The 16393-nt window shown below is 42.5% G+C and overlaps 1 protein-coding gene across 2 annotated transcripts; it reads left to right on the top strand.

The window, feature by feature from the left end:
• Positions 1-1812: 1812 nt before the first annotated feature.
• On the top strand, positions 1813-16239 carry PDZK1 (PDZ domain containing 1). Of its 2 annotated transcripts, XM_082220750.1 has the most exons (10): positions 1813-2000; positions 2913-2971; positions 5376-5587; positions 6754-7000; positions 8225-8361; positions 9878-10073; positions 11491-11687; positions 12534-12722; positions 13949-14248; positions 15599-16239. In XM_082220750.1, the coding sequence occupies exons 3-10, from the start codon at positions 5378-5380 to the stop codon at positions 15656-15658; spliced, it is 1536 nt and encodes a 511-aa protein (XP_082076876.1). In that variant the 5' UTR covers positions 1813-2000; positions 2913-2971; positions 5376-5377; the 3' UTR covers positions 15659-16239. The 2 variants fall into 2 exon arrangements, with proteins under 2 accessions (XP_082076876.1, XP_082076877.1); XM_082220751.1 differs by lacking the exon at positions 1813-2000 and having other exon boundaries at positions 2904-2971.
• Positions 16240-16393: the final 154 nt, after the last annotated feature.

Here is a 16393-nt window from a genome sequence, read left to right as displayed (position 1 = left end):
ATCTGGGAAACCGGGTTCGCGTCTCCACTCCTCCACATGCAGCTGCTGGGTGACCTTGGGCCAGTCACACTTCTGTGAAGTCTCTCAGCCCCACTCACCTCACAGAGTGTTTGTTGTGGGGGAGGAAGGGAAAGGAGAATGTTAGCCGCTTTGAGACTCCTGAAGGGGAGTGAAAGGCGGGATATCAAATCCAAACTCTTCTTCTTCTTCTTCTTCTTCTTCTTCTCCCCAGGCCAAGAAACAGATTTCAGCCTGCATTTTTACACCGCTAAGCTGTCTTGCACCTGGGTTCCCTCCCTGCGAGAAGCGAAGTCACAGGGAACCAGGCAGAGGGCCTTCTCGGTAGTGGCACCCGCCCCGTGGAATGCCCTCCCATCAGATGTCAAGGAAGTAAACAACTATCTGACATTTAGAAGACATCTGAAGGCAGCCCTCTTTAGGGAAGTTTTTAATGATTGATGTTTTAATGTATTTTTAAGCTTATGTTGGAAGCCGCCCAGAGTGGGTGGGGTAGAAATAATTTATTATTATTATTATTATTATTATTATTATTATTATTATTGTTATCATTATTATTGCATTTACTAACTCTAGAAATTAGTGGTACCCAGAAGTTTTAGGGAATCTTTGCCTCCTGCAAACCCATAATAATAATAATAATAATAATAATAATAATAATAATAAGCAATACCTTTAAGCAGAGGTTGGATGATCATCTGTCATGGATGCTTTAGTAAGATATTCCTGTATTGCAGGGGGTTGGATTGGATGACCTTCAGGGTTACCACCCAACACAATTCTATGATTCTGTAACAGTTTAAAAAGCCATGTAGAGGGCACATGAAGAAAGACCTCTGATTTATACTAGCCTACCAGATGTGGAATATTAATGTGTGTTTTAATCTGTGTTTATCACTGATTTTAATATTTTTTTGAATGTTTTAAGCAGTTGATTTTATTGATAACTTTATTCTTTTTGTAAACCACTTTGAGGCTTTTCACAATGAAGTGGCACATAAATTTTGTGAAATAAATAATTTACACCACATTTGAAGCACATGAGAACTGTAGTTCACACACACACACACACACACACACACACACACACCCTGAATTTTCCAACACCCTTAACAAACTACAACTCCCAATATTTGAGTTTTTGTAGGGGGGGCAACATAGGCTTTAAATGCATGGGGTATGCACACAGCCTAGGTTTCAGAATGTGGGGAACAAAATAGGCAGGTAAATTTCCAGGATTAGCAAAACAGATTGTAATCTCAAAGCATTCTAAACTGGCTTTTCCACAGCCCCTCCTTAGAAATCTCTGAAGAAATTGGCAATGCTTAAATTTCCTTGATCTTATGAGCCTAACCTAGCAGGAAGATTTTAATAACTGCTCTGTGCTATTACTGCCTGTGCCTTGTTTATCACTCTGCAGCACTTAATGGTGATTTCTTTTCATTCCGTTTTTAACAACACTGTCTGTCAGAGCACTCTGTACTTTCATGGCGTTAAGCAAGCCAGTACTTCCCCTGCCCTCTTCCAGCCTGGAGCAGAAACGAAGGGCATCTCTGCACTCCAAATCTATTGCATATAGGTTTTATATCATCTTAACCAGTTTCATTTCTCCCCAAGGATCCTGGAGATTGTAGGGCTAATAATTCTGTTAGTGGCATAGTGATTGGAATTACAGAGACAACTACCTGAAGGCAGAACTTAAGAACTCCTTTGGTTCTCTTTTCTGGGTTAGAGATCCCTTGCTTTTTTCTTGCAGAACGATTCCTCCCAGGTTCCCTGGCGAGAGGAAATCACCACTAAGCCAGTTTAAGTCTGTGTTGGATAAGCCCTAAAGGTTTACAGGTGCTTCATGGGAATTAGGTCAGTAGCTTTGCTGGAAAAGGGACCGAGAGCGGGTGTGGATTCATCCAAGCAGTGCTATGGTCCTGGAGCCAGATATCAGCTCCCCAGTTAAGAGACCACAGAGGCCTCACTCTGGCAAGGTATGGGGTATCTCGTTTTATTATATTCAGCATTTCAAAATATGATTGAGCGTGCGAACGAAAAGCTGATCTTATGAATGCATATTGGTGCTCTTATTGTGGGAGAGCCAAATGTCATGCTATTGTGCGATTATTTCTAGATATCTGAGATCAAATGTGGCCTACCCTTTTGGGGGGTATACTTTGATCTGCAAAGAGGGAGTAAAGATACAGTGTCATGACTGTGAGTAGGCCGGGGCCTTGGATTCTTCAGCCCTGATGAAATTGCCAGGTTGCGTTTTGTCCGCATCCTTTTTTTATATGAGATGCTTTTGAAGAATTACTTTGCTGCGAGACCAGTTCTGCATAAGTCTTAGGTCCATAATGCAGTATCCCTGGTCCCGCTCAGCTCTGGGAGGAAACAGGAAGGGTGGGTGTCAACCATAGGTTGCATCAACCCCCCCCCCAAAAAAAAAATAGGATGAAAGATGACAACATAGTTTATATGTGTAGATGCAAATTTAAAGAGACCTACAAAAATTTAAACTGAAGTACAATAATAGTCTTATAGTGGGGGACATTCTGAACCGCTGTGCCTGTTCCGGCTCCTATCCCAGTGCTGAACATTGGTGTGCAACTTCAAGGCCCCTGTTCTCCATTAGGGCTCTTTTAATTCGGACTTGGGCTGTCCTTTTAATTCAGAGTGAGACACGTGGCTGCTCTTGGCTGCGGTCCATGTGAGAATCTTGGCACCTGTGATGCATTACTAAGGAGGAATCCAAAGTTTCTGAGGAAAGCCCAATGCTGCTCAGCTGAGAGGTGTGGGGGTGGAGAAAAGATTGGTTATCAAGAAGGCGAACAAATGCAAAGAAGCCTGTTAAATAAATCATCTTTTAAATCAACCTTTGTTCATTTGAAATGTAGCTGTGCATACTGGTACAGCAGCATGTGAGACTGCAGAAGAAAATTCTGAGGGCAAACTACACAAGCAGGTAAGTTTTTTCCCTGACTCCTCTCCTTCCAATTTTGTTGTGCGTTTTTAAAAAAATGATTGCTAGATTTTGGGTCAAGGTTCCTGCCTTATCACTTTCATGTAACTCTGAGAGCTAGAAACTTGTGTGTAATATATACACAAATGATAAAAATCACAGGAATCCATCTGATTCCACATGCTGAAATTTTATTTATTTGTTTAGAGTTTCTCAAATTTGATTACACTATGTTTATTAAAAGTGTGTGCCCCTTTTCTTTCATTGTAAATTAGCTATGAAAATAAGGAATAAGCACACATTATGCTGACTGTGCATAGATCATAGGGGAGTGTGATCATGCTTGCTGGCTTCCTAGCCTATGCACACCTGTAAATGAGCTTGCTTGCATTACAGGGCCCTGTCTATTCTGTTCCTGATCGCATTTGGGCTCTCGCACAGGTTATGATGAACATTTGTAGAGGGCAGAGGTGGGACCCATGGGGTGATGCTGTTCCCACCTTCAACTAAACATAGGAAGACCCTATAGATAGTACTTGTCAAGCAAGTGGGCTTGTATTAAGCTAGAACTGCTAGTTTGTGGTTGGAGCTTTTTTTATATAAAAAAATACAGGTATCCGTTTTATTAAATAATATGACTAGGGAGCCAGGGAATCAGCTGTTCAGTGGTAATTAGAATGACAAGAATAATACGTGCAGGGAAGCAGAATGCCACTTAGTCCAATCTTCCACTCATTAACCGTCATCTCTTTACATATTAACTACATCATCTAGATTATAGTATACTACCAGCAAAGCAGGGGTGAGCAAAGTACACAATTATTACAGAGCACCTGAACTGCAGCATCATTACTAAGCTGCCCTGCTCCTCTGGAGTGGGGAACAGGTTCAGCAGAATTTAACTTAGCTTATTAGCCAACAATTATTTGTGGTTACCACCTATCCCTTGCCCTTGCACAGTGGGAGGACTCAGGCAGAGCACTTAGTCTTTCACTTAGCACTGGGCTTTGTAAAGAGGTTTTGCCCTTACCTCAAATAGAATTAGAGCTCATCTCTCCTCTGAGATCTCCCACCTGAGCCCAATGAGAATATTGCTCCATTTCTGGTTGTCCCCTCAACTCCTTCTAATAGAAGTGTAGTCAATAAGAGAGTCTTCTCCGCTGTGGCATCTGGATTATGAAGCATTTTCCCCAGGGAGCTTCATCCGGCTGCCCCGCTCATTGCCTGCTTTTAAGAGGCCACTGAAAAATGTGTTATTTGAGTAGGTGTATTTCCCATGGTTGTTTCCCCCCTTCTGTTTTTATTCTTGCTGGTTAATTTTTTATTCCATTTTATTTAAGTACAATGTGCTAAGATAAAACACGATAAGCTGCCTTGAAGTAGGCATTTTTGCCTAGAAAGGAATGTGCATTTTACTATAAATAAACCTGCAAGCAGCACGCATGAGAGACTCCTGTTATTTCTTACCTTTTCCAAACAACAGTTCAAAGGCCTCTTTTTCTCAACCCCTCTTCAGTTTACTGTATAGGAACTCCGGGAAAAGAGAGAGGATTTTTTGTGCTATACGCTGGATGGAGGGATGGTTGCCATTCATTTGTTCTGGCGACCAGATTTGTGGAATCCTGCCTATGAATTCTATGCTTTCTTTCACCATACTTCATCATATGCCTAAGATTTGCTTTCTCACACTGGGCTCACACTGCTGGCTCTGCTGAATAAGCTGCACACTATCCCCGATTTCTGTGTGTTATCTATACGGGGGAAAGACAACATGCATAGGCTTCCCCCTAAAGACATCCATGACTAGCATGTGGACATCAGGAGTACAGCTGAGAGATGCCATGTGGCTTTGAAAGCAGGATCAGTGGCATGGCCCCACTGCCCCTTTGACACACACATAATGAGGGAACTAAGCTGTCACTGTAAGAGATGCTGTGGTCCTCACCAACCCTGTGATAGCCTTGGCTAGTTGGTGATTCAGTCAATATGTGTTTGTACTGTACAAGAGGCCTGAACCAAGTTTGAGTTGCTATGTGCAAATGAGAGGGAATGACAAACAATTTTAAAAAATCATTAATGAGTAGCTTGTGTCTTTTATTCTAGTAATGTGCGATGTCTACATAGTATTTTCAAAGAAAAACTTTGCTAAAGTGCTATGAATAATCAGGGCATCAGTTTATCTCTCAGAGAAAAATAATCCAGATTAATCAGTATCTTCTTCTCTGTCCCCACAAAAAAATCAAAACCTGGCATTCTCTCTGTATTTCTATAATTGTCCTGGTTCTTTTTATGAGCACCTTCTTTGGCTCATTTCACTGGACTAGTTTTCCTTAACAAGGCTCTTTTTCCTTCCATGAGCATCTTTGCCAACAGAGTAATATTTACTTATTTTTATCCCTTGTGACAGAAATGATGTCTCCTCTTCGGCCCAGGGAATGCAAACTGACCAGAAAAGAGGCAGAGAACTATGGATTCTGTCTGCGCCTTGAGAAATATAAAACAGGGCACCTGATCCGGAATGTGGCAAAGGGGAGTCCAGCTGAGAAGGCTGGCCTGAAAGATGGAGACAGAGTCCTGAGGGTCAATGGGATTTTTGTAGACAAAGAAGATCATGGAACGGTATAGAACAGTTTCATTTGGGGGCCCTTTCTGCTGCCAGACAAACAGGAAATATTGGTACCTCATGCGGCCTGATCCCGGACTCATCAATATAAAATCTTTACCTTTTCAAAAAGCTCAGGGTGCCTTACATTGATTTAAACTGATAAAACAACCATCAGCACCACCACCTTGATCATGTGCAGCAGCAATAATATTATTCAGCAATTGCCCGTCTTCTCTGTTAAAAGTCTGGCAGTTCCCAAAGGCATTTCTAAATCATAGAATCGTAGTGTTGGAAGAGGGACCCAAGGATCATCTAGTCCAACCCCCTGCAATGCAGGTGGCCCATATGGGTATCGAACCTGAAACCTTGGCATTATCAGCACCATGCTCTAACCGACTGAGCTAACTACAATGAGGGACATGACTCCTTAGCCCAGGGGTGGCTAACCTGCAGGTGGGTGGCCTGATCTGGCCCCTCCAGCAATTTTTCTGCCCACCTAAGATCCTACCAGTTTGGGTGACATCAACAAAAAGGGGAAGTATGAGAGTACGGGATAGCTCCACCAACTTTTAGTCACACCCATCGTGGACATGTGGCCTCTGAGGGGTTAGCCAAGGGTGAATGTGGCCCTCAGGACTTAGCCCCAGGGCCATGACTAAAAAGGCCATGCTTCTAGCCATAGGAAACCTCTCTTTTCATGAAACATGCAGCAGGGCCTTTTAATATTGAGAGCAGCCTTAGCTGGCAAGCAGTTTATACAGACTGAACTGCTCCCTGTGGCATGTTTGTCCCATTACATTTAATAAGATTTACTCCTGGGTAACCCATGTGCATAGGGCTGAAACCTTTGGGCATATATAACTTGCAGGTCTCCTCTCACAGCACTCCAGTTTCCTAGAGAGGAATTGACTATTAAACCCATTTCTATCCATAGTGTAGATATATCATTAGAGATTTGCTACACCAAATGTTTTCTGTTTCCCCCCTCCAGCATGGCCATCCCCTTATGGGATTCCTGGATTGTGACTACTGTATTTTGTCCCCAATATGTATTGCACGTATCCTTCAGTATCCTTTGTCAGTAGGTCTCCTCTTGTACAAGGCAACAGGAAATACCTAGATGAGCTATTTTACTCCTACCTGTGATTACTACTGAAACGCTCGTTCTGCCCCCATACAGGTGGCTGATTTAGTTAGGGAAAGTGTGGACTCTGTATCATTCCTTGTTTTGGATGAAAAATCTTACGAAGATGCACATAAGGAAGGGGTCAAGTTTGAAGAGTTGGGTCAGACATTACCAGTCCAGCAGCAAGCAGAAAACACTGCAGTTGTGACAAATGGAGAACCTGGCCCAGTTTCACATCCCCGCCTCTGCTATCTGGTGAAAGAAAAAAACAGCTATGGCTTCTCTCTGAAGACAACGGAAGGTGAGAACAATAAGCATAGACAATGCACATGTAGCATTATATAATATGCATTGTATGCATTCTGGAGGTGGCGGTGGGCTTGGTATTTCAATACAATTTCTTTATGTTGCTTTCATATAAAGCACATGTTCCCAAGCCCTTTGTTGAAGACCATTATTTGGATTGTGAGTTATCATGGTAATGATATGAAAAGGTATTCGAATTATTCTGAAACTCTGCTGAAGTGCCAGAAGGAACAGCACAAACCTTCTGGGAATATAAAGGCTTTGGTTGGAAACATTTCAGCTACAGGGACAGGCTAGCACATACATTTTCCCCCTACAGCTGATTCACACATCACACAGCATCTGAGTGGTTTTCCATTGAAATGAGATGTGTGGCAGCAGAGTGTAGCATTTTAGGGGGTGAAAATTAATTTTGGCAAATTTCTTCAGTGAGGGGTCTTAAAATTATGTTTTTGGTGTGAGAAATACAAATCTTTTTGTGACTGGACAACATTTAGCTTGGTAAGTCTACATTTGATGAAGGCGCAGATAAGCTGTTTTTGGAAAACAAAAGATTTTAAATTTTACCTTCTGAAAATCTCAGGTAATGTGGAATAATAACAACAACTAATAATAATAATATACTATGACTGCAAGTACTTGGCAATGAAAGTGTCTTCCACAATAACAGCAAGAGAACTGAGGTGGATGCAATATATCTGCTTTTTGTCACAACTCTTAAAAATTATATCCAAGGGTATAAAGAAAGATCTCTATCTAGGTATTTTTACCATGTTTCATGCTGGCAGTCACTGGGACATTTTGTAACTGCCCAAGAAAGACTTGTTCCTTTCAAGACAGGAAGCACTTACATTTGGCAATACAATCATAAGCCAGGTGCTAATAAACAATGGAAAAACAAGTAGTATTTAATAAGCAACTATTCTTGCTGGTGGCAATCATCAACCAGCATAAACAAGTATAATAATCTTCCCCATGGCAGTATTGAACATGGCATAAAGAAAGGTTGGGCTTCAGAGAGTGAATGGCTTCCCTCTTGAATTCCTGGAGCATAGAAAGCAGACATGGTTATTTCCAGTTGGACCACAAGTTTACTGCCATTTCATATGTTCCTTGAACAAAACGTCTCAAGTCTACAGGGCTCCTATTGTTATGCCATTGCTGAGTAACACAGAACATGGCGAGTTATTTAGATCTGTGCTGGTTCTGTCTATTCCAGGTCACAAGGGATTGTTCATTATAGATTTGGCCCCACGAGGACCAGCTGCATTAGCTGGAGTGCAGCCCAATGACCGCCTGATCGAAATCAATGGAGAGAATGTGGAAAACGACACTCATGAGGAAGTAGTCGAGAAGGTATTTCCAAGCCTAAACCTCAAGACCTCAGCCTCCACCCTGTTCCTCAATCGTTGGTTAGGTTTTCCCCCACAGATCTAAGATTGTGGTCCTGAATGAATGCAGGCAACCATTTTCCCAGTGTTAACTCATCACAGTAGAGTGGTACCTCGGGTTAAGAACTTAATTCATTCTGGAGGTCCGTTCTTAACCTGAAACTGTTCTCAACCTGAAACACCACTTTAGCTAATGAGCCTCCCGCTGCTGCCGCTGCGCAATTTCTGTTCTCATCCTGAAGCAAAGTTCTTAACCCGAGGTACTATTTCTGGGTTAGCAGAGCCTGTAACCTGAAGCGTCTGTAACCTGAAGTGTCTGTAACCCGAGGTACCACTGTATGTATCTGTCTGCTTAAGCATAGGAACGTAAGCTGCCAAAGTCAGGCCGTTGCTCCATATTACTTGGAATTATCTATATTCCCTGGCAGTTGCTCTTCAGGGTTTCAGGCCTGTTCTACCTGGAGATGCCAGACATTGAACCTGGGACCTCCTGCATCCAAAGCAGATGCTCTATCACCGAGTTTCGTTGAGCATGACAGGTGATTGACAGGTGGGTTGCCCTGGCCATCTGTTAAAGTTGGCCCCAAAAGATCTCCCACCTCTGCGGGTGGCACTGCGGTCTAAACCACTGAGCCTCTTGGGCTTGCCAATTGGAAGGTAAGTGGTTCGAATCCCCGCGACAGAGTGTGCTCCCATTGCTGTGACCCAGCTCCTGCCAACCTAGCAGTTCGAAAGCACACCAGTGCATGTAGATAAATAGGTACCGCTGTGGTGGGAAGGTAAACGGCGTTTCCATGCTTTCTGGCTTGTCACGGTGTCCTGTTGTGCCAGTAACGGTTTAGTCATGCTGGCCACATGACCCGGAAAGCTGTCTGTGGACAAATGCCAGCTCCCTCAGCCTGAAAGCAAGATGAGCGCTGCAACCCCATAGTCGCCTTTGACTGGACGTAACTGTCCAGGGGTCCTTTACCTCTGCCTATACCTATGTGCTTCCCATGTGAGTAATGTGTGAACAGAGCTTTTAGGCAAGGCTTATTGCATAGCCTCTAAAGTATTTAACAGCTAAAACTTATTTCTAATAGTTTCCCCAGCCCAGCCCATCCACAGGGCTGAGTGACTGGTGTCTAGCTGTCTACTGTCGCCTTCCACTCAAGTTGCATAAGTAGTAGATCTAGTGCTGAAAAATTTGTGTTAGTGTTAAGTACTCAGATCCAAAGTGAATAAATAGTTGGGCCATGTCTGAATGTGGAAGAGCAATCGAACATACACTCCAGACACTGTAGGATTCATAAATGCAGTTCAGAACAATTTAAGCCTCACTTATGAAAATGCCATCAGAAAAGATGTTTTGTGCTGACTAGGGATTTCCAAGGTCACCTCATCCACATCAGCACTTTGCATATAAAATGCTCCTCAGCCCTGTCCCACTGTTTGACATGGCTGAAGTACTACCTCTAAGCATTGTATGTCTGCGTTCCCAGGTGAGGAGGTCTGGAAATCGACTTGTGTTTCTGGTGTCAAATAAAGAAACTGATCAGTATTACAAGAGCCAGAACATGCAGCTGAGGAGAGAAATGGCAAGTTTGAAATTATTACCCCACAAACCCCGAAGGCTGGAGCTTGCAAAAGGAAAAAATGGTTATGGATTCTACCTGAGAATGGAACAGAATGGTAAAGGTATGATCTATCTACCTATATATCTTATAACATTTATGAAACACCTTATCCCATACAAGTGTGATTAATATGTGTCAACAGTGCGACGCGGCAGCTAAAAAAGCCAATGCAATTCTGGGCTGCATCAATAGGAGTATAGCATCTAGATCAAGGGAAGTAATAGTGCCACTGTATTCTGCTCTGGTCAGACCTCACCTGGAGTACTGTGTCCAGTTCTGGGCACCACAGTTCAAGAAGGACACTGACAAACTGGAACGTGTCCAGAGGAGGGCAACCAAAATGGTCAAAGGCCTGGAAACGATGCCTTATGAGGAACAGCTAAGGGAGCTGGGCATGTTTAGCCTGGAGAAGAGGAGGTTAAGGGGTGATATGATAGCCATGTTCAAATATATAAAAGGATGTCACATAGAGGAGGGAGAAAGGTTGTTTTCTGCTGCTCCAGAGAAGCGGACACGGAGCAATGGATCCAAACTACAAGAAAGAAGATTCCACCTAAACATTAGGAAGAACTTCCTGACAGTAAGAGCTGTTCAACAGTGGAATTTGCTGCCAAGGAGTGTGGTGGAGTCTCCTACTTTGGAGGTCTTTAAGCAAAGGCTTGACAACCATATGTCAGGAGTGCTTTGATGGTGTTTCCTGCTTGGCAGGGGGTTGGACACGATGGCCCTTGTGGTCTATTCCAACTCTATGATTCTATGAAAAATTATAAAATTCATTAAAAATCGCATTTGTGCCACGGCTCTCCGTTTGTGGAATACACATTTATATATCAGGCAAAAATATTCTTCTTCAACCAGGCCTTTGACTAACGTCCTATATCCTTTTAAATGTGCTCGTAGGGAGGGAGTGAGGGGTTATTTGTTTGTTGTTATTTTCTTGTTTTTATTATGTATTTTGTGTTTTTTCTCTTGCAATTTTATGCTGCTAACTGCCCTGAGATCTACAGATGAAGGGTGGTATACAAATTTAATAAATATATAAACAATCACCTTCATTCAACAAAAGGTAATTCAGCAGCAGCAGCAAAAATAACTGCTAGACACCGCCCCCCATATGACTGTGTGAACAGATGTGCTTTATGTTGTCATCTTAAAAATGGCAGGTGGGGATAGAGCATTCTTTATTTAGTCTAATCCAGCCTGGATCATCTAATGTTCTTAATAGAAAATGATTTTCCTGAGTTCATAATCAAACAGAATTCGGATCTGAGAATCTGGAGCCCAATGAATTTCTCTCCTTCGCCTGGAAAATGCTGCAGTGCCATTTGGCTGCTAGTGTAAATCACACTTCTTGAGAAGGCAGCATTCTGTGAGGTAGTCAAACAACATTAAAAGCCCTAAGCCACAGGTATGGTCTTAAACGAAAACCCACTAAGGCACTTTACCAAGTATCAGGCCTTTCTTATTTTTGTGTACAGGTCACTTAATTAAGGACATTGATTCTGGCAGCCCTGCGGCCGAAGTTGGTCTCAAGGACAATGACATCCTGGTGGCTGTCAATGGAGAGTCAGTTGAAGCACTGGACCATGAGGCTGTCGTGGAGAAGATCAGGAAGTCTGGTGAAAAAACTGTGCTGCTGGTGGTGGATGACGAAACCGACGCCATGTACAAAATGGTAACAGACACACTTGCGCACAAGCACAACTAACTTGGAAGTCACATGATGAGCAAAACGATGGGGGTAACCAGACGGCTGCAGCTATCTGTAGTTACATAGTGCAAGCATAGAAATTACTTGCATATGCAGAGAATGCCAACTTTAATTCTTTTTATAAGCAAGTTTATAAGCTGGAAGGATTAGCCTGAAAGTCTGGCGGAGATTCAGAAGCCACAGGTGGAAGCTGAGAAGGCTTGGCAGGGTGTGGAACTTCCTACATTGCTATATTTTCCCTCCCCTTTTGGCAAAATGACTCATACCAAATTAGCAAATATATACCAGCTCCTCTTTTCTTGGTGAGGAATTCTGATTATCTGTATGCAAACTTTCAATTTTTGAAAAATGCATGGAATATTGCCAGCTGAACATATAGGCACCAAGTAGGTATAAATGCATTTATATTACTTTGCTTATGTTATAAATTGTTGGAGGCTATTTGTGGTTTTTTTTTGGGGGGGATAGATATAAAGTATTTAATGACATGACTCAAAGCAGAGTAAAATGTTCACTCTTTCTTCAACAGTTGGGAGGGTCAAAATGTCATAGAGGCAGTTTATTCCACCCACACAAGTTCCTGCATCATTCTCTTCGGTGTGCTTATAAATTGATAGGATATAGGGAACGGAGGAACTGAATGTGTCATCTGCTATTACAGAAGAGAGAAGCAAGAGATTTGCAAATATTTAGTGGCAAATATTGCTCTTTATATCCCAAAATGTGTGAGGGAGGTTTTATCGTCACACAGTGTTTGGTAGCAATGTGTATTTTGCAATAAATGCTTTTTTTCTCCTTTTGGTTACTAAGGCTAAGATATCCCCATGCCTCTACTATCACACAACACCGGTGCAATCTCCATGTGAGGCTGAAGTGCCAACATGTCATACGGCGAAAGAGCATCACAAGCCCAGACTCTGCTATCTAGTAAAGGGTCCCAGTGGCTTTGGCTTCCGTTTGAACGCCATCAAAGGTTTGCCTGGCCAGTTCATCAAAGAGGTATTAATTTAATCCATATGCTGGTGAAATAAACATGATGCCTAATATGAGCAGCAGTTGCCCAACCCTTCAGCTCCAGAGGTGCACAATGCAGGGACCACTTTCAGTCTAGCCTTGCCCCAGACTTGCACATTACCCACCCCACTTTTTGCTGCTGCATGACCACAAGGAGGAGCATGAAAGACTTATGCACAAGTTGAAAGAAGCTTTTAAAAAATATTTAAATTTATATAATTACAGTTATAGCAAAAAGTCACCCATTCTGTGCATATATTACATCATGCTTAGGTTAGACATCAACACCAATTCTCTTTTATGATGCAAATTCTGATAAAGAATACAAGGAATCAAAGTTTTCTAAGCAATTTGTATTATTTCCTCCATTCCATAACTGTTTAAATCACATTCAGTTACTCCGTACTGTTAAGCCCCAGATTTTTTTCCTCACCACTGATCTATTGACAGCATTCTATCCATTTTTCATGCCACGGTAAGCAGCTGCAAGCATATGAAACCCCAAACCTGTGCATTGCACAGTATCTTGATGTTTCACGAATTGCCACCAGAAATCGACAGCCAATTATTTCTTTGACATTCACTTGAATTCCATCCAAATCGTGCAATGTCTTATTCTCATCGTTTTTTAACTTCACGTCAAACCTTCTCTCGGGACCTTATCCATTTCTGTGCTACCACTTCTTTTGTGCCACCTGCTAGCTAAGAATGTGACCATTGATTTTGTTTTCAAACTCCCATGATCTAAATCCACATGCGAAAATAAATAAAAGTAAAAACCGCTCTCTGAAGCATCACTACAGCTGTGCTTAAAAGAGGGTGGGTGGTGCTTCAGAGAGAGGTTTGGCAAAGTGCTCTCTGAAGAGCTCCCCCAGCTAAAAATCACCGTAGTCATATTTAAAGGAAGGTTGGGGTGAGCTGGGAGGGGGTAGGCTAGGGGTGGGTGAGGTATAAAGGGAGTAGGGGTTGGCCAGGTAAAAATGTTGGCAGGTAGGTGGGGTTGGTGAGCACAGCAAGCAATGGCAGCACCCCCTGGGAAGGAAATACCATCTCACTATTTTTAACTATTGCATTTCATTAATTGTATCTTCACAATGTACAAAGCTTCCCAGCCTGTAGTAATTTAGTGGTCAGAACTACCCCTTACCATACTCTGCCCACCCACTCTCAAGCAATAAAATGCCTGGCTTTTTAATACGATATAATTTCAGGTAAAGGAGGGTGGCCCAGCAGAAAGAGCAGGGCTGCAAATCGATGACATCTTAATAGAAGTCAATGGTGCAAACGTGGAGAACGAAGATTATGACGATGTCGTGGCAAGAATCCATGATGGTGGAAACAAGCTGAAACTAGTAGTATGTGGGGAAGAAGCTTATCGGTACCTCAAGGCCCAGAATATGCCCGTCACTGCCCCCATGGCAGATCCACCAGACAGCAGTAGTGACCCTCCTGCTTACACAGAGATACAAGGCCCAGAGCCAGATGGACCATTACCAGAACCACGAGAGAGGGTGAGTTACCTTATTTATAAAGGCTGAGGAAAGGGATCTGCTCAAGGTTGCAGTCCTAAGTTTGCTTATTTGGGCAAAAACCTACCGTATTTTGCACTCCATAAGACACACTTTTTTCTTCCTAAAAAGTAAGGGGAAATGTCTGTGTGTCTTATGGAGCGAAAGTGTGGTCCCTGGAGCCGAATTGCCCAGGGCGAAAAGCAGATCATGCTCTTTTTTTTTTTTCTTTTTTTTTTTTTCTTTTTTTTTTGAAAGAGGGAAGTGGGTGTTGAAACAAAGTCGCTGATCTGCAAGCGATCGGGAGAGAGATAAGGCTGCTGGTAAAGGAGGCTGCCGGGGGAGGTAAAGACAGCAAACTTGCAAGGAGAGGAGACAGGAATACTAAAGCAATGAGGAGAGAAATTAGAAGAAAAGGAGGAGCAAAAAACTGCTGCAGCTAAGGAAAAGACACTAAGGCAAACAAGAGGGAAGAGAGTGTTGAAACAAAGCCATTGAGCAGCTGATGGGCAAGGGATCGGGAAGGAGATAAGGAGAGATAAAGGCGGCTGCCTGGGAGGGGGGAGGTAAAAGCACATGGATCCTCAGGATTTTTGCATTGGGTCACCCCAAATTCACCATCAGATCACATAGCATATCCATGGCTATAGACTGCCCAAAAAAATCATGCACCCACTGTTTCGTGGGGCAGCAATGGTGCAAAAACATGGTTACAAAGCCACAGCATGAACCACAAAAATCATACACCCACTGTTTCGTTCAGAATATTTTTTTTCTTGTTTTCCTCCTCTAAAAACTAGGTGCTTCTTATAGTCTGGTGTGTCTTTTGGAGCGAAAAATACGGTGAACTAAATCACTGGTATTCTGTTCCAAATTTATATGGCTAGGTTGCAAATAAGTGGTCCTATGATTTGGCCAGAACAACTATGGACATGGCATGGCTGGGCTTATGCTCAGACTATACTTAAATCACAGAATGACTCAGCCTTGTGGTTATACTGCTAATAATGCTCAGTTATTGCTGTTTCTTCTGACCTGGTTTGCACATAACTTTAAGCCAAACCATGGCTTAGCGTGAACAAGCAAATGTGCTAGTTCCGGGGGGGGGGGGGGAATTGTGCCCTCAGCACTCTTCCCCCAGCTCTGCTGCTGCTACGCTCCTTAGAGCTAAGCTATGGTTTGGCTGAGTGTTACATCTGAACCCATTTTTTCTGGGTTTCCTGCTCTTGGTTTGTCTCAAGGCCAGAAATTTGCACATTTCCTTGTTCGTGCAAACTGGGCCAATATTCTAGACTAGATCAGACTGCTGCTGGGAGCGTTTCTTACTTGTTTACTGTTTTTTTCTCTCTCTAGGCTAACTCATCCTCCTCTTCACTCTCAGTTGCTTCTGAAGATGATGATACCAAATTGTAATGCCAGGGGCAAGTACCTTCCCATGGTAGTGCCTAAAAGGGAATAGTATTCTGAAGCAGTTACAAATATTACTGCTTAGAAAATGTTGGCTACTTTCTTGTGCATGCTTACTTGAAACAAAGGCCCATTGAACAAACAAACATGTATAGGATTGGGCTGCTAGATAACATGGCTTTCAGGTGAGGAAGGGATCCTACTGCTTCCTACCTCATTTTTGTTAAGCTGCAGGCTTTTTCCATGTGGACCAGGACTGCATGCATTAAGAATGTTACTGTGTTGATTGCAGCCAAAGCTTCCTAACGGAAAATGGTGAGTGAATACCTACCATGCATATGTACACTTACTATATCCCAATTAAATCAATAATCATTCTTATTAACATTTATTGCTCATATAATTTGAACCATTAACCAAAGCAAATATTAATGTGTAGTGATTTTAGTACAAACTAATTTTAGGCTTTGTTGTCCAACATTTGAACACTTTGAAAATACTGCAGTGTATCAGTTATGCACTGGCCTATCTACATTGGTTGCTTTCACAGTATTAAGTTTAAAATAAATTGTTTCACAGTAGTCTGATCTGTGTCTGCAGCGTTTCTGATATACAGAATGTGAAAGATTCTGTTCCTTCAACCTACCATTTGACCAGAACCCTCGCCCAACTTTTGCCTCTTTCTGATGAGGTCAAACAAGGTGCCTTAACAAAAAGGTGAAGCAACTTTAGACTGCAAAA

The sequence above is a fragment of the Podarcis vaucheri genome (assembly GCF_965113315.1).
Source record: "Podarcis vaucheri genome assembly, chromosome: 4".
NCBI lineage: Eukaryota > Metazoa > Chordata > Lepidosauria > Squamata > Lacertidae > Podarcis > Podarcis vaucheri.
The sequence above is the reverse complement of the archived record's forward strand: the minus strand, read 5'-3'. Positions and strand labels throughout refer to the sequence as shown.

Excerpts from the sequence above, each read along its gene's own strand:
- PDZK1 (XM_082220750.1), top strand. The coding sequence starts at position 5,378 with ATGATGTCTCCTCTTCGGCCCAGGGAATGCAAACTGACCAGAAAAGAG. Across the intron at positions 7,001-8,224 it reads CTCTCTGAAGACAACGGAAG|GTCACAAGGGATTGTTCATT; the intron begins GTGAGAACAATA and ends TGTCTATTCCAG. Across the intron at positions 11,688-12,533 it reads CCGACGCCATGTACAAAATG|GCTAAGATATCCCCATGCCT; the intron begins GTAACAGACACA and ends TTGGTTACTAAG.